We start from the raw sequence: 24,442 nt of genomic DNA on the forward strand, positions 1-24,442 counted from the left end.
CAACAACAAACTGATAGGAACCTCATTTTAGGTAGTTTTGAAGAAAAAGCTGAAAATGTAATAAAAATGGAAATTAGACATTTCTGACAACTGGTTGCCACAGCCCTCACAGTTAACCCGAAGAAATCACTAAATGGCAAACAGAAATTACTCTGTTTGGTTTTTACGCCCACTGATTGTGTGTGTATGTGTGTGAGTGTGTGTGTGTGAGTGTGTGTGAGTGCTGACCGTAGAGATTTAGCTGTTGGGCATTCCTTGCATGCTTATATTCAGCAGAGCTCCCAGTGGGGGATGGATGAAAGGAAGAGGAGGGAGGAGTTAGCCTCACGTAGATGCAGCCATATGTCCGGCTGTTAGAAAACTCAGATTTCCTCCAGCAGCAAGAGGAGGTAAGAGGAGGACAGGGAGCGCCGCCTGCACGTAAGTCTTGTTTTCTGTTAAATTTTAATTAGAGACTCTTTAAGAATGCATGAGTTGTTTTTGTTATTGCCTAACAGGTGTTTGTTCCAGTGTAGCTCAAGTAAACCATGGCTCAGTTTGGTTTTAATTCCTGCTTTGGACAGAAGAGTGTGTGCACATGTTGTTCTGTGAGATGTAGTGCCAAACTGTTGATACTCAGTCAAACCTTTTTTACAACAAATAAAAGTATTATATCTGCAATAATGAGCAGGTTTTTGATATTTTGATAACCTTTAAATTCTTCCTGTTCTTTTATTTGAAAACTTTTTGCTACATTTGATGTAAAATTTAAAGAGAATGAATTCTGTTAGTATGCACGGCATGTAACCTGTGCAACTGTCTCACTACACAATGATGAGAACTACAAGTATATGTGTTTATCAAGGCATGCCGTACTGTTCTGCATTTCTGCCTTTGAATCTCCTGGTTGTATGTACGTTACGATGAAGCCAAAGTAAAGGTTAAAGCCACAGAGCTGTGTCTTTTGTGACACAGCTCTTAACCCTCAGCCAGTTGCCACGCAACGTTAAACTCCAAATCAAAAGGAATTACCTCAACCACCACTGGTCTTCCACAGTTGCATTATGAGTGCAAGGTAATGCCGTTTTCCAGCAATGCTTTCCCACAGAAGGAGCCCTTGTTCAGAATCCTGGCTGTGCTTTTCTCCTGTTTTTGTTCTTCACAATTCATCTGTGCTCAGGATATCTTAACAGACTAATTGCCTTGGAGAGTGGGAAAGCTGCACATAAAGCACTGTGCTGTGTGTTTTCCAGGGCTTATTGCAGTTGATATTAAATGATATTCTACAGTGATATCATCTTATTGAGGTGTGTGTTTGTGTGTGTGTGTGCAGCTTGGACCTGTCAACAGCAGCAGCTGATAATGGAAACAGCAGCAGGGACAGTATTGTACCTGCATAGTAAACACCCATCTCATTAGCCCCACACAAAGGGAGAGGTAGAGTGGAGGGAGATATGAGAGCTTTCATTTATCTCATGCAGATGTGTTGTTGTTGCACTGTGTGTCTGAGGTCTGTTTATCACAGCCTCTTCCCATAATGCAGCACCATATTGTGAATTGATGCTCACGGCTCTCTGTCTTGGTTGCAGGATGTGGCTGACTCTTTTTTACAGTTGCACCGGTGGAGCAGCTCTTATGTACACTCTGTATAGATGGGTGATCCCTGCTGCTGTTCAGTATCACGGAGGATTGGCGCTCATGTGGCATGATGTCATTGTGGAGCGGATGCTGGACACACTGACCCAGTCCACACGACCTCAGGTGTGTCTTCATTCAATACACAGTATTCATCTCTAACAAGAGCAGCACCAACATTATTGACTAGGTCTATTGCAAGTAGAGGAGACTGAGTGATGAAGACTATTTGGCTGACAGAATATAGGGCTTTGTAAATAAAACAAGAAGGAGTGGCCACGCTGTGGGTCAAATGTCAACACCACTAAAGTACATTAATACTTGTAAATACATTGTAAAGCATAACACAAATTAAATTGACCTTTAATATATATACCTAAACAACACAAGTTAACAGACAAGCTAGCTCACAAGCTAGCTCTGTGAGGCTGTATTCAGGCACAGTGGTGCTTCGAGCTGAATGCTAATCTTATGGTGCTTTCCATTTGAGCTAAGAAGTGGGAATTTCCGAGTTAGCAGTTGGCAGTTTCACCCAGAACGCCCCCCATGTTGGCTCAGTGTTTGTAGCGCAAGGTACCGCGTAATGCGTTGTTATCAACTGTGATTGCTACCAATTGCTAACAATAGCTAACCTGACAACTAGTTTTCTGACTTGTTGTACTCGAATGCTGTTAGCTCAGGTACAACTTCTGAGGTAAATCTGTTTGTTGGCACTAGAGGGAAATACTCCCTTTTCATACAGTGATGTTAAATCTTTATATCAGATGAGATCTTATCCAGGTTAACTAAGCTTTTAGGAAAACAAGTCAGGTGCAGGTCAGGACTAGATTTAATATGAAACAACAGACCTTTCACGTGTGTAACTAATACCATTCACACAGCTGCATTCCATTTAGGTGTCCCGGTGCCCTGCGATTGTACATGCTGTACTTTCACAGCTATGACAAGCCAAAAACCTTTAACATGCTGATGAGCAAAAAATAATCTGTTCCTAACACACTGGTCAAAACTCAACAAATCAATCAACTATCTTTCTCCAGAACCACTCACATGCTCTAACATGCACATGTGGCTGTCAGGACAAATAACGGAGAAACTCAGATTACAGCGCACACAAAGAGAGTCACTTCATTCTCTGCTCAGAATGCCTTAACTCCACTATATCTTTACATTGCAAGTAGTAGTTTGCTTTATTAATCATCAGACTCATACATTCAAACTGTAAAATAAGCATTTTATCTGCTGTTGAACAGCACAGAGATTTATGGATTTTGTGGTTTCACGAGCAGATGTTACAACATTCATGATAGATGTACTTTGTCTCATTCATAAAATAAAACATATAAAGTATACATTATAAAAGGAGAGGCAGATAATATCATTTTGATTTACTACTTGACAATGAAGCCTTTCATATAGTAACGTCAGACCCAGTATGTGACGCAGCTATACACCCACACAATAGGTATGCATGCAAGCGTACAAATGTATGAGTCCACGCTTGGTTATTGTTTCCTGAGAAGAGCTCCTTCTTTTCTTTGTGCTAATTAATTGGGGCTGATGCTTCCCCATCTGTCCCTAATAAGAACAAGAAAAAAAGAGGCTTTTAGCGCTGTTCGCTTTTGATCATGTTTTGACAACGTGGTTCAGTAAATGAACAAATACCAACAGCAGAACATTTACAAACCTGAAAGGGTAAGTTCACCTAAAAATGAAATTTAAGTAATTATCTCCTCATTCTAATGCCAAAGTTTCGTAGTCCACAAAACATTTCTGGAGCGTCAGAGCAAAACAGTGTTCCAGCATTTTCCTGTAAAGGCGAAGTAGGTGGGGACTTGTTTTAAAGTTTAAAAAAATCTGCCAAAAAACCCCCGAAACAAAATACAGCCCCATACAGCTTGTGTAGCATTAGAACACACCCTGTCTGAAGTGGGTGTACAAGCTCAACAGTGTGTCAAGGGTATGAATTATGTCTTTTCAAATCAGTCTGGGATGTCTGGGCTTGGATTACACCATTTTAGGAGAATGCTACAACTCTGTTTTGCTGTGAAGCTCCAGAAATGTTTTGTGGATAAGGAAACTTCATCCAAATTTCCATCAGCATGAGGGTGAGTAGATAGTAAATGTTCACTATGAACTAATCCTTACAATTGACTTACAATTGTAAGGACCAAATGTGCAGATGTACAGTAAATATATTGTAACCTTTAATGTCAGTATCGCAGAGAAACTGCTTTCTGTTGTGTGCGTGTGTTTAGTATGGCAGGGTGTAGCTCACAGGTTGGAGGTGGTGGAAACCCTGTGAAAATTGTTGAATGTGAGAATCTCTTTGAAACACTTAAACACACCCAAACTCCTGAGAAGAGGTTAGGCAACATAAGTGGAAATATTGAAATATGTGGGTGTATCATGGGTGTGTAGGGACTGCAGATAACCAGAGAATTGCTGTAAATTTAAGAGCTGTCCAATGCAAAGTGCCTTATACACCCTTACACAGGCAAATGTCTGTGCAGCTGTTAGGAGATATATTGTATATATATTGAGTCATTAGGACCGGGTCAAGGTGTAAAACAGCCAGAATCAGACCCAAATTAGATTTTAAAAGACACTTTGGTTCAGCTAACACAACTTTGGTCACTGTTAAAGCAAACAGTGAATGAGCAACAGGTAGGCCAAAGAATAAACAGACAGACAACTAGCTCGAAGGATGTATTGATAAGATAACACGAGAATCTGTCAAACTCTCTTGAGAAGGTGCTGCCTGTACAGAATATCCAGGCAGCTTAACAAGCAAACAAGAAGCAGCTGTGAGGACAGAAACAGGTCACGGTGGTGATGAGCTGATAGGAACCAGGTGTGCAGGAGCAGAAAACATGCTGTGGGAGACGAGTAAGAAAAAGAAACATAGCCGACATATGCCTCATATACGCATAGGACATTGCAGCAGCCTTTGTAAAAAGAAATGGTTTAACTGGACAATAATAAGATTATCTTTTTTCATTAGGCTTCCTATAATTTCTTGATGATTACTTAATAAAAACAAATGGTAATACTTATGGTAAATGTATAGTTAGTTAAAACTTCAGTTAATAGTTAATTCACTGTTAAACATTGAAAAGCTTTATAAAACATTTATCAAGCTGGCAGCCAGGTAACTGAACAGAAAGCAAGCTTTAATGCAACCAAAGCTCCATGAAATCCAAAAAGTCCAAAAGTCCAAAGCAAAAGCCAGCCAAAACCAGCTAGCAGCAAAACAAGAGTTATCCACAAGGAAAACAAAACACACAGCAAACCAGTACAACACGAGGACTCAGGCAGCAAAGCAGGAAACACACAGCAAGAACATGGGACAATGAGACTAACTCATCCAAAAATGTACAATACATACTCTCCACTTTATTCCATATTGAAAGAAACAGTGTCCAGCCTTGTTTCCAAAGTGTGCAGGCTGGAGCTGGAACGATGAGTCAATTAATCTGTTTCTCAATTAGTCATTTAAAAGAAAATTCATCACCAGATATTTTTATAAATGATTAATTGTTTTAGTAATTTTTCCAGCAAGAATATGGAACATTTGCTGGTTTCAGCCTCTTAAATGTGATTTACTACCTTTCATTGTCATTTATGACGTTGTCATTTAATATCAGTTCATTATTATTAACCATTGTTAGCATGAAAAACACTGTTCCAGTCACAAATTCATTCAGTAATTCCTCTGTACCTTTATGGACAAGAAAACAAATATTTATGAAACATATACAAATGAATGCTATGAATGATTATTATTATCACTGTTATTATTAATGAAATTAAAATGAAAAGATAACACACTCAAAACTGGGACAGGTGCAGCATACAAACATCAGTGCAAGTAGAGAGGCAGCCACACACTGGAGTCATTGCTGGTGACACTTTAACAATGACTGGTCACACATTGGAGTCATTGCTGGTGACACTTTAACAACGACTGGTCTTCAAAAACTCACTTGAAGAAAGAGGAACAGAGCACCTTTGTTCAATGTTTATTTAGCCAGCAGTGTTTTGGGTGACAGTTAAGATGCAAAAGGGAAAATTGCAAGCTCTACACACATTATTACTGCTCCTCAACAATATTCTGTTGAATCTCAGGAAGATCCACATTAAAAGAATCAGCAGAACAAGTGGACAGACACCCTCAAATGGGACCTGTCACTTAAATATGTGGTCACAACCTGGCAACGCAAAAGTTCTTTAAGTATTCTAATTAATAATCTATTAAAGCATGAAAGAATGAATAGTTAATGAGGGGCTGTTCATGACACCTCTTGGAAAACTATGCTGTTTTTTTCTCCTTCAGCGGCTCCTGGGTGCAGTACAGAAGAACGCCACTAGAGGAGACCCTCGCAGCGTGGTGAGAGCCATCGATCACTTCTGCAGACACAAGGAGTGGGCCATGAACGTGGGCGATGAGAAAGGTACTGACTTCTCATTACGTGACTGTGTGCTTTCATGTATAAAATCATTTCCTTACTTGACCCCGCTGTGTGTTTTGGTATCCACTTTTTTCTGTTTTTGCCCCCAGGCTGCATTCTTGACTCAGTGGTGTCCGAGGTAAACCCAGCCACTGTGTTGGAGCTGGGGACCTACTGTGGCTACTCTACGGTGCGCATTGCCAGCCTGCTGCCCCCTCACGCCAAGCTCATCACTCTCGAATTTAACCCAGACTTTGCTGCAATTGCACGTCAAGTCATTGCTTGGGCAGGAATGGAGGAAAAGGTAAAGCCAGAAGTCTCCACAGAGACAGAGAAACAAAGATTTACATCATGTGTGCAGGTCAGGACAGAGTGTGTTTCTGTCTTCTTTCTAGGTCCAGTTGGTTGAAGGGGCGTCTGGTGACTGGATCCCAAAGATGACGGAGCAGTTTGGGGTGAAAACATTCGATTTGGTTTTCCTGGATCACTGGAAGGATCGCTACCTTCCTGACACAAAGCTGATGGAGGCAAGTCAGTTGTGCTCATTTTATAGTTGGGCTGCACAGTTGATTGAAATGTTTTCAAAATTACAATATTCAATATCCAAATCACAGGAGCTGCAACTTTTTAATAAAGGCAAAATGTGTCACAACATACACATACAACATTTAAATAAAGCATTGTGATGCTACAGAGATGCCCCAGCCTACAAATCAGACAAGGGCTTATTGATAAGTTCATGGCCTAAGGTAGGAGAAGTCAATTTCAGAAAACCTGATCCGTTCTTAAACCTCCAGAAAGTGGTCCACAGCAGTGATAAGTCATCATCAGTGTCAAAATGGCAACCAATTAGCTCCCTCTTCATCTCGGAGAAGAGAAGTAGTCTGAGGGTGTCAGGTCGGGTGAATAGGTATATGACAAATCTACATTCCTGGACAACAGCTGTCACCACTGTGGATTTGTGGGCTTGTCCATTTACTCAGTGATAACTTCCAAATTCCGTTACCTGAAGATTCTGTTTCTGAAACAACTTCAAATTTTCTGCATACTCACTCAAACAGCTGAGCTGCATATGTATGGAACAAGAGCTGTATAACTCCTGTCCTTCTGTCTCAGGCTATGAACTTAGCAATCACCCCTTGTATTCTCCAGACTGGGGGTGTAGCAATATCACAATATTCATGTAACAGTGATATTTAAAAACATGAAAAATTAATAATGTGTTAATGCACATGATAATATCTTTACTTGCCAAAAAAATGACAATAAACACACAATAAACAAAGTTTCAGGTAGATTTGATTGCCAGCATTTTTATTTTCAATTTCCCATAGATATTGTGGTAATAACAAATATGATGATATTGTGACAGCCTTATCCAGACGTAAGGGAACATACTTGTTTGGTACAATTCCCAGCAAAAATTACAAAATAATTTTTCATAAATGAAATGTGAAAATGACCATTTCCATGAAAATTATGTCTCATATCTCTATCTGTCAAAAATACTCGCAATATCTTTTTTTTGCAGCCCTATTTTGTACTGATCAAACTCTTGATTTTCCTACTATGACAACCTTTTTTCCTTTTTATCTAGGAGTGTGGCCTCCTCAGGAAAGGCAGCGTCCTGCTGGCCGACAACGTCATCTGCCCTGGAACTCCTGACTACCTGGAATATGTCCGCAGCAGCCCGCGATACGACAGCCAGTACTTCAAGTCTCACCTGGAGTACACCAAAGTGGAGGATGGCTTGGAGAAGTCTGTCTTCTTAGGATAGTTTTTCACAAAAAAACACTGGTACTAGTTAATTTCCGACCTCTGTTGTGTTGGATTCACGGAGCAAACTTGAAATCACTTAAATCTGTTTTTCTAATACGTCATTTAGTGTTTAAACTTGAAATTAAAAGTGTCACATGAAGGGAAAACAAATCATCTGTGTTGTGTGCTTTAATTTTTCTAACACCACATAGTTGAAGTCTCATACTTGATGCACTCTCTGAGATGTCTATAATGTCAGGCTACAGCAGGCGGCAGCAGTGATGCTATGTCGGAGCATCTAATTGACAGATGAAGAGCTGCAAACTGATCCGAGGGGCTGCATTTCCCAGAGCATCGACTCAAATCAATAATAAATCTAATCCAGCTGCATTCTGTGGTGCAGGAACCTATTTTGTGCTCTCATATTCTCCACCATTGTGCCAGTGTTGACAGGTGTGTGAAGAGTGTGTGTGTGTGTGTGTGTGTGTGTGTGTGTGTGTGTGGCATTTTAGTGTGTGTGTGTGATTCAAATTGCTGCTCATCTAATCTCTCAAAGTGACAGAGTTCCATCATGCTGGGGGGGAGGGTTCAGCATTTGGTCCAGCTGTATGAAAAAAAAGAAATGGGCTCGTCCACCTCGTGCTTTCTTCACAGACGCCTGCATGATAATCCCAATCTGTGGCCATTAGTGCGCCGAGAGAACGAGCGAGGAGAGAGTTCAACAGAGAGAGAGGGAGAGAGAGAGGGAGAGAGAGTGAGGGGGGGAGTGCCTGGACAGAGATGCACACAGAGGGAAAAGAGAGAGAGAGAGAAAGAGAGAGAGCTTTTAAGGGATTTGGCAGTGATTTGTAGAATCTCACTGCTGTAATGTTGTGCTTTTCCTGCACTTTTCCCTGATTCTGCCATGATACTATAGCCTGAAGCAGCAAAAGTCAGTGTTTTTTTTTTTTTTCTTTGTGTATCACAACTACTTCTTGTTCAGCCCTGTGTTCTCAGTGCGTCCAGGTTATTTTTGAGAGTGCACGGCGGCTGTCTGAGATGATAGAGGATTTATTTTTGGTGAGGAGAGGAGAGCCTTGCCTCTAGATAGATAATCACATTTTGGACCATGGATGGAGGCCTATTTGGAAGAGCTCATGTGATGGAGAAAATCAAGACCGGTCAATGAAGAATGGGCAGGTAAGTGTTTTTTCCTACTTGCGCATCGTCTGTGAAGGTATTTTAAAAAGGGAAACTGTCTGCAACAGTTGTTTGATTAATGCAGATTTGTGATGGTCTTGTTGATTTTGAGAACGTTTTAAAGAGTTTACATAAAATCAGACTTCACAAGAGCTGTACAGGAAAAAAAAGATTTAGCATCATGAATTTCAGTATGCACTGCTGTTTGAAAGAAAATCAGTCTGAAAGCTTTCAGGTTGTTCCGTTTAGATTTAATGTTATATCAGATATTTGGATTTAATACTTAGATTTCAATAAAATTAAAGGAGCACTATGTAGTTTTTGGGAAGAAATTTTTAATCGGAAGAGAAAAATCTTCATTGACTGATTTTCAGGCTTAAACAAACTGAATAAACAGACTTTCTTCGTTTTTGTGTTGACCTTAAAGGACAACACAATTTCATACTGTTTTACTGTGTTTATATGTGGTGGACCCTGCCACCTTTCTAGCTTCAAACAGTGTTCTGGGACCTTATTTTCCTCTGAGAACAGCTTGTTTATTCAGGCATGGAAAAAATTAATATATATAATATTATTAACTCATTAATATTGTAAATATGAACATTTGAATTTATTCTCCAAAACTACATATTGCCCCTTTAAGTTACTCCATAATAAATATTCTCTATTCTGCCTGGAAACATTAAATATATTTACACTCTTAATAATTTAAGTCTGTTGGATCTTTTGTTCACTGCTGATTTCTGATGATCCGCGTATAGATAAAATTAACCTGCCTCAACTTCTGGAGCATGAAATGCTGTGAAGCCTCAGTTGATGTTTTCTGTTTTGCAAAATTTATAGTGTTTTCCATCATGGGCTCTCAGCTCTGCATGATAAAAGCCTCCAATATTCACTCTGTGTCATCACGCATGCTGACTAAAATCTTCTCAGCTTCCTCCCTGTGTATACACGGCTTCTGTTTTGTTTTTCTGTTATTTTGTCAGTTTGGGTTTAATGGACCAAAGTAGACTACAGCTTCATTTCAGAGTGTTTTAATTCCGAAGATTTGTGGAAAATCTTTAAAAATCTATACATTTTGTTACCTGATACGGGTATCATTTTAGCATTTACCACTTCAATAATACACATCCATTAGCAGGTATAAAATTACACTGTAATGTGTTGAATATGTTAAAGGTAAAAAAAACAGAAGAGCTGAACTTCTCATTTTATTTTGTAACATTTTAAAATTGCATACTATATATTTTACATTATCATAGCTTCACTGTGACATTATTTTGTGGAAAAAACCTGATTTGTCGAGCTTCAAAACTGAAGGGCTCACATAAAAATGTAGCAGCAGTAGGTGACATCACGATGAGGTGATAGTCAGACCTTAAGGCCTCTCTGGCTGTCCTCAGGTGCCAAAGGTAGAGGGAGTGGCCTGGTGCTGTCAGTACCTCTGCTGCTCATCATCATGACAACAGAGGCCCGCTCATCCCATCAGTGCTGCTGGCCTGCTTCACCTTCCAGACACCAAACATGGCATCAGCTGATGTGGGTGCTGCTGGTGGCTATCAGCCCGGGCTCGTGGGCTCAACAGGGCACCCAGCCCCAGTCCATCAAAATCGAGGGCGACATCACCTTAGGCGGACTGTTCCCTGTGCACTCTCGGGGACCTGCCGGGGTGCCCTGCGGGGAGGTCAAGAAAGAGAAGGGGATCCATCGATTGGAGGCCATGATGTACGCCTTGGACCAGATCAACAGCGACCCGGACCTGCTGCCTAACATCACTCTGGGTGCCCGGATCCTGGACACCTGCTCCAGAGACACCTACGCCCTGGAGCAGTCGCTCACCTTCGTCCAGGCCCTTATCCAGAAGGACAACTCAGATGTGCGCTGCTCAAACGGAGAGCCTCCCATCATCCCCAAACCAGAGAGGGTGGTCGGGGTGATCGGGGCGTCTGGCAGCTCCGTGTCCATCATGGTGGCCAATGTGCTCAGGCTGTTTGCGGTGAGTTTTCTTTCACTTCCCAACTTCTAACTTCTTCATCAAACACTGAAAGCGAAAAATATTTGGGACAGTTCCTCTTTTCTTAAGTAAACTGATGAGGTGAGGTGAAAACCATGCTGATTTTTTCTTCTTTTGGGTCCAAAGATGTTTAAAGATATAATATGGAACATCTTCTGCATTAAAATGTCTAAAAATGATCACAACTTTTTAATTTATTTTGCTGAGTTGTATACTTCCATTATCTAAATGTTTCTAACAATGTTCAAACCCAGAGAAATACCTCATTACATCCACAGAGGAGGTCACGTTCTCACCCATGTCTGTTTCATGGTTGGTTTGTCAGCAGGATTACACAAAAACAGAACAGATTACCATGAAATTTAGATGAAGGATGTGTGTCGACCCAGGATATACCCCATAAACTTTTGGTGCAGATCCGGATAAAGGGCCAGAAGCAGGAATGTTTTCTAACTTTTTTAAACGTTGAGAGTTTTTCAGCATATCTCAGGGGAAAATGCATGAATCTTGAAGGAAAAAAGCAGATTTCATCATATTTAGGTGGCTGCTATCTATGAGTGAGTACAACTCGACGACTGTTTCGGCATTGGCAGAGGTATGCGCTCTACTGAGTGTCATTCTAGTTTTATTCACAGTAACGGTGCTTTTCATTTGGTCATCAGATGATATGTCAGAGAGTGAGGAAGTATTAAAAGTTAAGGTTCACAATTATCTCCATTTACGCAGCCTGGTGTTTAAAAAAATTTTAAGAGCTGCTACAAAAACACGCGTGACGCCCCGAGGTGTTTATGTAATGTCAGTGCTTAAAATGGTTTTCAAGGATGTTGACGATCACGACTAAATGTAACGTTAAAAGAACTCTAATACATTACCTCGTCTGTGAACACTTCCGCCTGGGTCATGTAGATAGATTTTTATTGGCAATGGTGCTTTTCTAACAATCAACACAACACCTGCCAAGACCCCACGCTACCTTAAAACTCCATTAAACTACATCTGTTGCTTTCATTGTTTTGAATGAGAGACCCCTTGTGGAAAAAAAATGACATACTGTGCCTTTAAAGGGATGGGAAGATTTAAAAAAGTCACACCAAATTACGCTTATTTTATCTTTTATTTGACTTATTTTTGTTTTCTTCTTTGAATTATGGGATCCTTGGCGAGTTTGGGACGTGCGCCTCATAACCTCACCAGTTTGATTCCAACCAGAAGCCAAAAGTGTTTCCTGTCTGTTGATTCTGTCGTACTATCAAAATAAAAGCATAAATGCCATGAATATTAAAATATATATACAGCACATATTCTGGATCCTTTCATTTGAAGGTTTTTTAACAATTAGAGAGTTGGCCAAAAAAGTGTACAACTATCAGGTACATCTCTGATAGCTTGCGTCTTTAGTTTTGAATATCTTTTAGTGATATCTGCGACCAGCCGTGCTCAGAAAGAGAACTCCTGATGTGTCGCACACAAACAAAGGTACCTACGACTGAAACTTTCTGAAGTTGAATCTTCTACTTCACTGAACTCACTTCATGTTCATGTTTGTACTGTTCAATTAGCTCACTGCTGATCTAGTTGAGATGCACTGCTGCACACAAAGGTCTCATTAATTTGAAGTCCACTCTTTGATGATGTGAAACCTAATTACTAAGTACTCCTCACATTTAATAACATCATCTCACTGGATCCGTAGACTGATAATATTGCATATTTCACTTTATTGCTGCAGGACAGACATGTTCAGCTCATAGTCAACCTGATATGATTGTGAAGCAAGTCATTTAAAACAATGTATCAATGAGTTTCTGTGCTATGGTTGGTACACTCCACAGGATTTTGAATCCATTGTCATGGTCGGCCTCGGCGGGCTAATCCGTGTGATGTGTTCACTGTAGAGCACAGTGTTTTTTATAACAGATGATTGACCTTTGATAATTGATTACACTGCTTATAGCGATGATGGGACACTGAATCTGTGTAAATCCCACATGATGCCATGTTCACATCGACTTACCGACATCGTCTGCCAGAAATGGAGAATCTAAAAATAAACACTAGACTGGGGTCAAATTGGCCAAATTAGTTTTTCATGAAAAATGAGATATGTGCTTGGATGCTTCTTGCTGCAGTGGTCTTCAGAGTGAGGATGCTGAGTTGAGAGTCAAGGAGGGGCTGCTTGCATACAGGGCAGATGTTAACTACAGAATTATAGATCCCAACCTCCGCTAAGCCCCTCTCAGCAGCTCAGGACCCTGGGCTGAAAATAGAGCATCAGGGCAGCGGGATGACATTGGTTCTAGGATAACTGCAACTTATAGCCTGGACGGTGTGGAGTAGATTTAGCTAAATGGTGTGTCTCCTCCTACCGTCCATATGTGCTGCTCTCCGGACCGCGGATACTTCTCCGCTGATGCTCGCTATACATTGAACATCTGCTCTAAGCCGAAGCAAGGGATGCTTCAGCTTCTACCACACGTGCTGTAGTCATGTTGGCTACAGCAGGTTTGAGTCATAATATTTAATCAGAAGTTTAACTCAACGGCAGATGATGAAATAAATATCATATGTATCACATCAGTTCAGCATGTTAAATAACAGGATATACAGTAGATTCACTCAAACCTTTAAGAAATGGCCATTTAGTGCTGAAATGTTCATCAGTCGATCAACAGATTATTATTATTAAAGCATTTAATTTGCTGATTTTCTCTTTTTTACATCACCGCAAACTGAATATCTGATCGGACAAAATGAGTGATTTGAAAATTTTCATTTATAATAATAATAATAATAATAATAATAATATTAATAATAATAATTTTATAAAACAACTTCAAAATATAATAGTTAATCAAATTTGTAGACATATGTATAAAAATGTGATTTGTCTGTCATAATGGCTGAATTTATAGTGAAAATAAATTACATTGCGATCTTTAGGACAGATATTATGACCGTGATATGATTCACGATTAGTGGGAATCATCATTTTTGCATTACAATTTTCATTTACACCGAAAAAAGCAGTTAAATTCTTGATGATGTGACATTTTGTTGGGGTCACATGTTTCCTCACATCTGGAGAAGAAGATTTGTGGACCAGGACACTTACACCTACAACTACAGTACTTCATTATGCTGCTAAAAAATTACAGCTTCTGCAGTTTGAATATTGCTACATTATATTATTGCAATTTCAATTAAATTTTGATTAATGTTGATTGCTTGTGCAGGACTATTTCAATACACAGTACATAATCTGACAGACTGCGCAGTTAAAGTTAATTTTCTCAAACTTAACCCCTCAACTCTGTTACAAAGTGATAATAATTGAATCAGTACAAAAGAAAAAAACAAATGAAACCCGTCTATTTCCTTTCAGGGCACATGTTATGCTTTAGATGAACACTGGACCACTCCAGTCTTGCCAATCATAAAAGTAAATGTAACATAAATACACGCTTGTCATCACATCTTGGACTTACACACACTTCGTCATGACTAAGCCTCAATCATATTTCCTTATCTTGGATCCTGAAATAACTTTGTCAGTTTCAATCATTAAGTGATCGTGAGAAAGATTTCAGCTGTGCCGGGCTGTAAGAGGATCCTTGTGTAACTGATACGGCTCATTGATTTTACAAAGTCAATTGGTGCAGATGCTTCTGTGGGATTAATTTGGAGAGGATTATGTGTTTTCTTGTTCGTTACAAATTTGTATGCAAACAGTTGAATCACCTCGCTGACACTGACAGACTCCTCCGGACACTGCTGTCGCATGTCACTCATCGGACTTGTCAAAAAAAGTGACGGAAGAACCTTTTTTTGGGGGGGTGGGAGACCACATCCTCCCCTGGTTGAGGATGCGGTCCGTTACATCGAGGCTGACCAGTAAACTCGAGCCTGACGAGGTCCACGCAAAGCAGCGAACTGAAGCTGCATGTGGCCATCAGAATTAAATATATTGTATGGCTTACAGCTGAGGAATGCTAGCCTTTTTCTAGTCTCCTGATCTCTGTCTCTCCCTCTGTGCTTAACGTAATTTGACTAAAACCCCTATAATCCTTCCAGATAATCTGTGAAATGGTTCTCTCGCTCCTCTCCTTCTCCCTTCACTACCCCTTGTGTCTACCTTTCTCTCCTCGTCCCCTCCAGAGGGCCCAACGCTAAGCCACCCTGGGCGACCGGCATTAGCAGGGTCAGGGTTGATACTGTCGACATAAACTGTGTCATTAAAGAACTAGCACACCAGTAAATTAATCTTCTCATCCATTTTTTTTTCCAAACAAATGCTTTTACAGCTGTGTTTCCAACCATCTGTATTTCACTGTGACGTTATACTCTCAGTACAGACCAGCTCCAGGCAGATCGCACTGTGATGTTCTGAGAATTATTGAGAACACAGGCTGTTCAAGAGATGAACGCTCTCTATGATAGTCCAATTTTGGGATTTTAATGCGCTACAACACATCAGTATTAATGTGGAAGAGTTCCATTTAGACCCTGTTAAGGTTTTGGTCTGTGAGTAAGTGGTGCATCATCCTCTGACATGGTTCGCTGCTTTATTTAGTCATTCTTTTTACCTTCTCATATATTGGCCTAATAATCAGCGCTGCTCATGTCTTCCACTCGACCTGACCCTTTTGTAACCACTGACCCATCCCGTGTGTCTCAGATCCCTCAGATCAGCTATGCCTCCACTGCCCCGGAGCTGAGTGACAACAGCCGCTACGAGTTCTTCTCCCGTGTGGTGCCTCCTGACTCCTACCAGGCCCAGGCCATGGTGGACATAGTTAAAGCCATGGGCTGGAACTACGTCTCCACGATAGCCTCCGAGGGCAATTACGGAGAGAGCGGGGTCGACGCCTTCCTCCAGATATCCAGAGAAGCAGGTCGAGTGTCTGGCTGTATAAATGTGAATTCACTGCTGTCACAAAAAGGGATTACTCATTTATCAAGCCGCGTTGTTCTCGCTCATTAAAAGGGCTAAAAGTGGAAACAAAAATCCTTTAATACGCAAGACGAAACAGGGCAAACAGAAGTCATCACTTCAAATGGGTTGAAAAGCTCAAATGATGTTACTTGAGTTCAGGTTTTATATTGTCAGAACTCATACACGTACTGCACTTCAATATTTGCCAACCCTGGACAGCTCTATGAGCATACTAGCAGTGCAGTTGGTCCGCCACTTTAGTCCTAACTGAAATATCACAACAATTATTGGATTTGCCACTTTGGATGAACGTTCATGGTCCCCAGAGGATGCATCTTTTCCCCTAGTGCCACCATGAGGTCGCCATTTGTAGTTTTGAGTGTAATGTCTTGATAACTACAAATGACTGCCATGAAATTTGCTACAGAAATCCACGTTTCCATCAGAATTGCATTCAGCTTCAGCTGTAGGCCTACTTTCCTCAGTGCTTATCAGTGCTAAATGTTAGCATGCTATCATACTAAGCTAACATTACATACCTGTTTAACAGAAGCATGTTAGCATTGTTATTGTGAGCGTATTAAAGGAAACATTTACCAAAAATGAAAATTCAGTCGTCTTATCGATTAAGAACTTTAACTTTAACATGCTAACGATAGCACAAGTCTTAAAGCTGCTAGCTTGGCTGCAAACTCAATGTAGTAATTTATTAATCCTTGTTCAGAGAATTATTTAGTCATTTAAACATGTTTCTTTGTTTCAATATTGGATTCATCTGATGCTTGTTACCTAGAAAACAATCTACAGCTATGCTAACAGCTCGAGACCTACTTAGCACAGGGGTGCTATGAGCTAAATGCTAATGACTGCAGGCTAACACACTCACAATGGTTATAGTAAGGAAATATCACGTTCACAAAACCACCTTGAATTAGCCTGTTAGTGTGCTAACCATAAGGCTGGTCAGGCCATTAGCTTTGAAGGTATTTTGCTAGATGAAATTCAGAATATCACCATTTATCCTTTAATCTATAACACACTTTGTGAGGCTTCAGCTATGATATTGATTATTTTAAGTATTATATCTCCAATGTCTCTGACACAGGGGGGTTGTGTATCGGACAGTCCATAAAGATTCCCAGAGAGCCCAGACCAGGGGAGTTTGATAAGATCATCAAGAGACTAATGGAGACCTCTAATGCTCGCGGGGTCATCATCTTTGCCAACGAGGATGACATCAAGTGAGTCAAGCTCTGCTGCACGCCATGTTTGAGAGAGGAGCCAGATGATAAAATGTGCACAAAAATACTGTATTATATTTGTCAAGTCTTCTGTAAGATAAGCGGCCAGAAGCAGAGGACTAAAGTAGGCAGTAAAATCTGTCCTCTTTCAGACGGGTGTTGCAGGCTGCCAAAAGCGCCAACCTGACAGGCCACTTCCTGTTTGTCGGCTCCGACAGCTGGGGGGCCAAAAGCTCCCCCATTCAAGACCAAGAGGATGTGGCCGAGGGCGCTGTCACCATCCTGCCCAAAAGAGCCTCGATTGATGGTAGGGCATATCAAAATATTACATTTAATTATAACCAACTGGATGTAGTGTGAGCATCTAGCCTGTGACACAATGATTGATGAGTCTAATACCAAGACACAAATAAAGGAAATGAATGATGTTTGATAAGTCTGCTCGTGATACTTCTATCCTGTCACTTAATATAGATTTAATCGAGCCATAGCCATATTTTATCGTGGAAAAATTAGATTTTTTTGCTGATTTTAGCACAGTGTGATTATATGCTCGTATCAATCTTAGCACATGACATTTTCATGAAATGAAACAAAGTCTGCTTTGTGATTCAGGGTTCGACCAATACTTCTCTTCACGATCTCTGGAGAACAACAGAAGAAACATCTGGTTTGCAGAATTCTGGGAGGACGACTTCAAATGCAAACTAACCCGCCCTGGCATAAAGTACGAAGCCGGTAGAAGAAAATGTACAGGTGAGCAGGCTGCAGTTTAACGTCCAGGAGAGTCCTTGAAAATACAGTTTTCAGAGTTGTGTTTGTGAGCCGCTTGTTGTTGCATCATCGCCGCTTTTGACACTTTTGTTGTCTGTCAGGTGAGGAAAGAATCAACCAAGACTCTCAGTACGAACAGGAAGGTAAGGTGCAGTTTGTGATTGACGCTGTGTACGCCATGGCCCACGCGTTACACAGCATGCATCTGGACCTGTGTCCTGGCTACATGGGTGTCTGCGAGAAGATGGACCCTGTGGAAGGACGGATGCTCCTCCAATACATTCGCTCTGTCAACTTCAACGGTGAGCTTTAGACTTTCAATCTGTGTTCTTATTTTCTTTCATATGCAATCTGTGATGATTTAGATTCAAGAAATATGAGGGACTTATGCTGGCATAACAGCTGCTGCTCTCCATCACTGCAGAAGGTTTGAAAAGAAGCATATCTGAAAAGAAAACAGAAGAAGGGAGGTCAGGTTGAAGCCTTGAGATGTTCCTGCTAATGTACCTAGCTACAGAGCACAGCACATTTCTTCAAAGCACGTCCCCTCCCTAGGGCGGCCTCCTCGCTCTTCCCTTTACACAGCGCGCCCCCTTTTCATCCTCATCTTTCATAAAAAAAAAAAAAATCACAGTTTGGAAAAAGAGAAAAAAAGTGTTTTGTGAAAGCATCCTATTTACTGCTCTCTTCTTGCTGGATGACCTTGGCTTGTATGGAAGATTTTCTGAATGAGCGCCTGCAGGGACCTGAGAGGAACATTCAATCACGTTAGGGCAACAGAGCAGAGTGCACTGAAAGACTGTACGTGTGGAGGAGAGCCTTCACTAAAGAGCATCCTGCGCTGAGCTTCCACATGACTGCACAAGACTGAAGAAAGCAAACACGAGCTGCATTCGACGTGTGTGGGTGTTTTCGCCATCATGAAATGGGGGCGCATGACTCCAGCTTACAGACTTTGAATGCTTCATCCCCTCTGACTCACTTTGCTGTTTTGATAGCACACAACACATTAAAACTCTGTTTCCATCAAACAGGCAGCGCAGGAACAGGAGTGATGTTCAACGAGAACGGAGACGCTCCCGGTCGTTACGACATCTTCCAGTACCAACTGTCCAATGTCAGCAACCCTGGCTACAGGCATATTGGCCAGTGGACGAACCACCTCCGAATCAATGTAAATATTTTTTTTTAAACTTCTGCTACTTCTGCTAACAGTTTGACATTTTGAGAAGATTGATACCACTTTCATGTCTGTGGGCTATTTATGTAGCTAGAGCAAGCAGCCAGTTAGCTTAGCCTAGCATAAAGACTGGAAACTGGGGAAAACAGCTAGCAACTCCAGCTCTAGCTCTAGCTACATAATTAGTATATGAGCATGACAGTGGTCTTAGTCTTCTCAGCTGAAAATGTCAAACTGTTCCCAATTAATTCATGTGTCAGGTTCCTTCTTCTCTTAGATCATAGAACACGAGCTGGTAAACATGGAGCCCCTGTTGCTTTAATCCATTAACAGTTTCAATAAAAATACAACTTCAGCTTCTTCCTGACATTTTAAGAAGATTGACACCACTCTCATGTCTTTATACTATGTAGCTAGAGCCAGCAGCTAGTTAGCTTAGCTTAGCTTAGCATTAAGACAGGAAACTGAGGTAAACAGCTAGCAACTCCATCCAAAGATCATAAAGTTCCATTATCTTGTTTGTTGAAGTGTAAAAATGTCATGTTGGGGTTTTATGGAGGGTTATGTTTCGGACTATTTCCTGGCCAGGTGCAGTAACTTCCTGGAACTAATAAGCTAGCGGTTTCCTTGCTTCCAGTCTTTATGCTAAGCTAAGCTAACCAGCTGCTGGTTCTTGCTACATGACAGTGGTATTGATCCTTTCAGATGACTCTCGGTAAGAAAGAAAGTAAGCAAACTTTACCAAAATGTCGAACTACTCCCAATGAATTTGTATGTGTCAGGTTCCTTCTTCTCTTAAGTTGTGGTTTATCTTTAGCCGGGGAAGACGAGCTGGTTAACATTCCAATATAAGTACAACTTGAACTTGAACTTCTACCTGACACTTTAAGAAGATTAATACCACTCTCATGTCTGTATGCTAACTGTGTAGTTAGCGCCAGCAGCCAGTTAACTTTGCTTAGCTTAGCTTATACCGCTTCAATAGCCTTAAAACAACCACTACTGTTTAAAATGGATCTTTTGACATCAGCCATGTTGAAATTCGGACCATGGCACTGCTCCAACTTCAATTTAGCTGACCAAAATTTCTGACCTGCCGTAAATCTGAGTGATATCCAAGAGCCGGATCGTTGATCGTTCAGACAATGAGTCAGATGTCATGACCCCCTCAAACTGCCCATGAAATGACAACCAAGCTAGCAGAAATTTGGCCTGATTCTGAAATTAGACGTGGGTGACCAATTCATGGTTTAAGTTTAGCTTAATCTGAACCGTGTGTCCACTTTAACAGCAGCAGTTCTCAGAATTTTACAAATTCTTAGCCAGAGCTCGCTGTATTTCAAATAAAGTAAGACCTTCCTTGTGTGTTTGTACACCCTAGCAAGAGGAGATGCAGTGGTCAGGTGGTGACCATAAGGTCCCAGAGTCGGTGTGCAGTTTCCCCTGCGAATCTGGAGAGAGGAAAAAGATGGTGAAGGGCGTTCCCTGCTGCTGGCACTGCGAGCTCTGCGATGGCTACCAGTACCTGCTGGATGAGTTCTCCTGCGATATGTGCCCCTTCGACATGAGGCCCTTAAAGAACCGCACAGGCTGCCGGCCCACACCCATCATCAAGCTGGAGTGGAGCTCTCCCTGGGCCATCATCCCTGTCTTCCTTGCCATCCTGGGCATCCTGGCCACCACCGGAGTCATCGCCACCTTCATCCGCTTCAATGACACGCCCATCGTTCGGGCCTCCGGCAGAGAGCTCAGCTATGTGTTGCTGACCGGCATCTTCCTCATCTACCTCATTACCTTCCTCATGATAGCCGAGCCGAGCATAGCCGTGTGCGCCTTCCGCAGGCTGCTGCTGGGACTCGGCATGTGCATCAGCTACTCTGCCATGCTCACCAAGACCAACCGGATCTACCGCATCTTCGAACAGGGCAAGAAGTCAGTCACGCCCCCGAAATTCATCAGTCCCACCTCTCAACTGATCATCACCTTCATACTCATCTCAGTGCAGGTACGCATGTATGTTTCTTCCTCACACGCATCACCTACATCCTTTGTAGCACTCTAACTAACTCTAACTGCAGGTACTCGCTGTGTTCATCTGGTTTGGCGTGATGCCCCCTCACACCATCATCGACTACGAGGAGCAGAAGCCCCCGAACCCAGAGTTCGCCCGTGGAGTCCTCAAGTGTGACATGTCTGACCTGTCCCTGATGCTGTGTCTGAGCTACAGTATCGTCCTGATGATCACCTGCACTGTGTACGCCATCAAGAGCAGAGGAGTCCCTGAGACCTTCAACGAGGCCAAACCCATCGGCTTCACCATGTACACCACCTGCATCGTCTGGCTGGCCTTTGTACCCATCTTCTTTGGTACAGCGCAGTCTACAGAGAAGGTGGGAATTGTAACATTTCTATAGGAATGACTGATCGCTGAGCACTACTGTAAGCTTGTTAAAACTAGCTCCAGCCAGCTAAATCATTTAAATTCAGCTTACATATTAAAGCTGCTGTAAACGTTAGCGATCCCCTTCCTCCTCTGTGTCACCACACATGCACAACTACTTTCTTTTCCAAGGCATCTCCGCGCCTCTTTCTTTTCTTCAAGCGTTTTCCCTCACTTGGCCTGTGTGTGTAAGCCGTCACTTGGAGCGCTGGAATTGATGGCTTTCCCTGTTCCGCCATCGTTGGTGTCGGTACCAGAACAGGAGGATCCTGCTCTCTGCGTTTACCCTGAGATGACAGGACCGCCTCTTTATGGAGTTCTCTGTCTTGATTGGATAAAGTGGGCAGGGATACCAGAATCTTCTTGTTTCACTTTCACTGTATGAGTGGTGGGAGGAAGGACATGGATTACTGACCAAACACTCTGTAACAGTGATAACTGTTGGAAAATAAAGCAATCTAAGACTTATTTTAATAGAAATATAGCACTTGCAGGAGCTTTAACACATCAGAAATAATGATTCAATAATAAGATACTCTTACAGGGGACACTTTGCCACATAAAAATGACTTACTTTCAATACTTTATACTTTGCCTCTTAACATTTTTGTACATCTATTTCTGTAAAATCCTGAATGCAGGACCTTTACTTGTAAGAGTATTTTTAATGTGATATTGCAGATTATTTGCCCAATTTCCAATTTTTCTATAAATTGTAAGGAAATAGTAAAAAAGATCTATTCCCCCCCCCTCATAAAAACAATTATATGATTCCTTTATAATCTATCAATTCACAGGCTGATGGATTATTTTGAACAGTGTAGTTTTGTAATAGAATCAAATATCATATGAGCATCAGTACATTAATTTCTTAACAGTCATTTGAGGCTCTTTACTGTAGACCCTTTATACTAATGGGAGCATTTTAAGTCATCTGGTGAATCAACATTATGCAATACACAATAACTCGCGCTAACAGTAATAGAGTAAATGATTCCCTCAGATGTTCTAAGTGAAATCTGAGTTTGTTGCCTGTCATATCGCATTTGCTTCCTGCCGTACTCGGAGGACATCCTGCCTCCACTGTACTGAGACTTTCATTTAGCTTGTGGGCTCTCTCTGCCGCCACAAAGTACGAGACTGTTGGGGGAATATTTGAAAAACAGAGATTGGCTTTGACTAATAGAGAGCAGTATTATGAATCAGTCAGGCTGAAACAATTAAAGCCCGAGGTGCTTTCAAAGTCTTTTCACCTCCTCCGAATGGAAATGAAGTGAATTAAGAAAAGTGAGGGAGGGAAAAAGGAAAGAGGTCAGATGAGCCGAGGGACGGTGGGGACCCGTCGTCGACCAATTCAGCCATCCCATTCAATTAATCATCACTTAGAAAAAGAGCTAAATATAGACAGTAACTTTTGTCTGGCCCGTTGAAATGGTGGCTGTTATCCTCTCGTCATGTGTGGGACCACGTGTGGGAGGAGCTGATTTACCTGCTTGACGTCTGTATTTACATATGGATGAACCAGGCAGTGCTCCTGCGCCGGTCTCTCTGCTCGCCGGGGGCCAAGCACATGAATACAATCCACTCTGTGCTCATAAATCACCACAGCTCCTTTTTAGAGATGGAGCGGCCACTGAGAGGAGCCGATAAAAAGCTTGACAGGGATGATAAAAGAAACTCTACTGTATGAACATCCGCCTGTGAGATATCAGGATGTGCTGCCGCTGAGGATAGTGTACAATTTATGACTTATTTATGGCACAAATATATCTTATTTATGGCACATGTGTCGTGATTTATTTATGAGCTGTGAATAATGAGTTCATAATTTATTGGAGGCGGATCTCAGGAGAAGTCCCCTCTCATTATTACTGTTGTATTTGCAAGAAGAGGAGGAACAGTGAGGAGGAACAGTGAGGAGGAGAGGTGGTCAAAGCCCAGAAATAGAGTCTTCTTTCCTGCCTACATACACAGGTCATAAATCATTCATCAGGGGAAAAACACTGCCTACTGTGCTTTGAGATGAAAATTGTAAAGACTGCTTTGTGACAACCTACCAGATGATATATAGGGTATTTTCTCAAACCAGTGTAATCAATTATTAACTGCACACTGATGGATGCTCGCAGAATTCTGAGAAATGAGCAGAATTGAATCGATAATTCACCGTGTCCATCCGTTTGCAGATGTTCATCCAGACCACCACCCTGACAGTGTCCATGAGCCTGAGCGCCACCGTGTCCCTGGGCATGCTCTACATCCCCAAGGTCTACGTCATCATCTTCCACCCGGAGCAGAACGTCCAGAAGAGAAAGCGTAGCTTCAAAGCTGTGGTGCAGGCGGCCACCGTGTCCACGCACCTGTCCCAGAAGTCCAACGACAAACAGAACGGAGAGTCCAAGATCGAGCCGGACAGATCACAGTGAGACACATGAAGCTGGGCTGATCAGTGAAAAATCAGCGTTTTCTGTAGTTTTGGCTGAATTGTTCTTTTCTTCCCTTTAACTATGGATTGAAACACCAGCAAAGACGTTCCTGGATGTTGTTTCTTCTCACACTTATTTAGTTAACTTTAACTTTACTAAACCTGGAATGAAGCACAGAAGGAAACAGAAATGCTCACCCTTAAAACTGAGAACTGGAGGGGTTCTGAGCTGAGAACATTTAAGAGTTTTATTTTATTTTTTTGGTAACAACTTCCATATATACACCTCAACTTGACAAGGAAGTATTGTTAGTTTTAACTTTCCCTGGGAAATGCTGTTTAGGATAAAAAAAATAGAAAAAATGTTTTGAAGCTTGAACAGCGACCTTTGCCCTACAGGAAGATGTACATCTATGTGGAATCTCATGGGGCC

At 41.6% G+C, this 24,442-nt stretch overlaps 2 protein-coding genes across 4 annotated transcripts; both read left to right on the plus strand.

Annotated features, from left to right (window-relative positions):
* Nucleotides 1-356: 356 nt before the first annotated feature.
* On the plus strand, nucleotides 357-7,994 carry comtb (catechol-O-methyltransferase b). 2 transcript variants are annotated; one of them, XM_073468994.1, is made up of 6 exons: nucleotides 357-420; nucleotides 1,569-1,740; nucleotides 5,951-6,068; nucleotides 6,176-6,369; nucleotides 6,461-6,592; nucleotides 7,663-7,994. In XM_073468994.1, the coding sequence occupies exons 2-6, from the start codon at nucleotides 1,570-1,572 to the stop codon at nucleotides 7,840-7,842; spliced, it is 795 nt and encodes a 264-aa protein (XP_073325095.1). In that variant the 5' UTR covers nucleotides 357-420; nucleotide 1,569; the 3' UTR covers nucleotides 7,843-7,994. The 2 variants fall into 2 exon arrangements, with proteins under 2 accessions (XP_073325095.1, XP_073325096.1); XM_073468995.1 differs by lacking the exons at nucleotides 357-420; nucleotides 1,569-1,740 and adding an exon at nucleotides 3,245-3,309.
* A 2,467-nt stretch (nucleotides 7,995-10,461) lies between these two features.
* Nucleotides 10,462-24,010, plus strand: grm6b (glutamate receptor, metabotropic 6b). Of its 2 annotated transcripts, none has more exons than XM_073468480.1 (10): nucleotides 10,462-10,998; nucleotides 15,692-15,923; nucleotides 17,055-17,190; nucleotides 17,343-17,497; nucleotides 17,806-17,946; nucleotides 18,066-18,266; nucleotides 18,999-19,138; nucleotides 20,526-21,149; nucleotides 21,223-21,534; nucleotides 23,771-24,010. In XM_073468480.1, exons 1-10 carry the CDS (start codon nucleotides 10,462-10,464, stop codon nucleotides 24,008-24,010), a joined length of 2,718 nt encoding a protein of 905 aa, XP_073324581.1. The 2 variants fall into 2 exon arrangements, with proteins under 2 accessions (XP_073324581.1, XP_073324583.1); XM_073468482.1 differs by having other exon boundaries at nucleotides 15,692-15,908.
* The last annotated feature ends 432 nt before the right edge of the window (nucleotides 24,011-24,442 follow it).

Source organism: Pagrus major, chromosome 6 (genome assembly GCF_040436345.1).
Source record: "Pagrus major chromosome 6, Pma_NU_1.0".
Taxonomy (NCBI): Eukaryota; Metazoa; Chordata; class Actinopteri; order Spariformes; family Sparidae; genus Pagrus; species Pagrus major.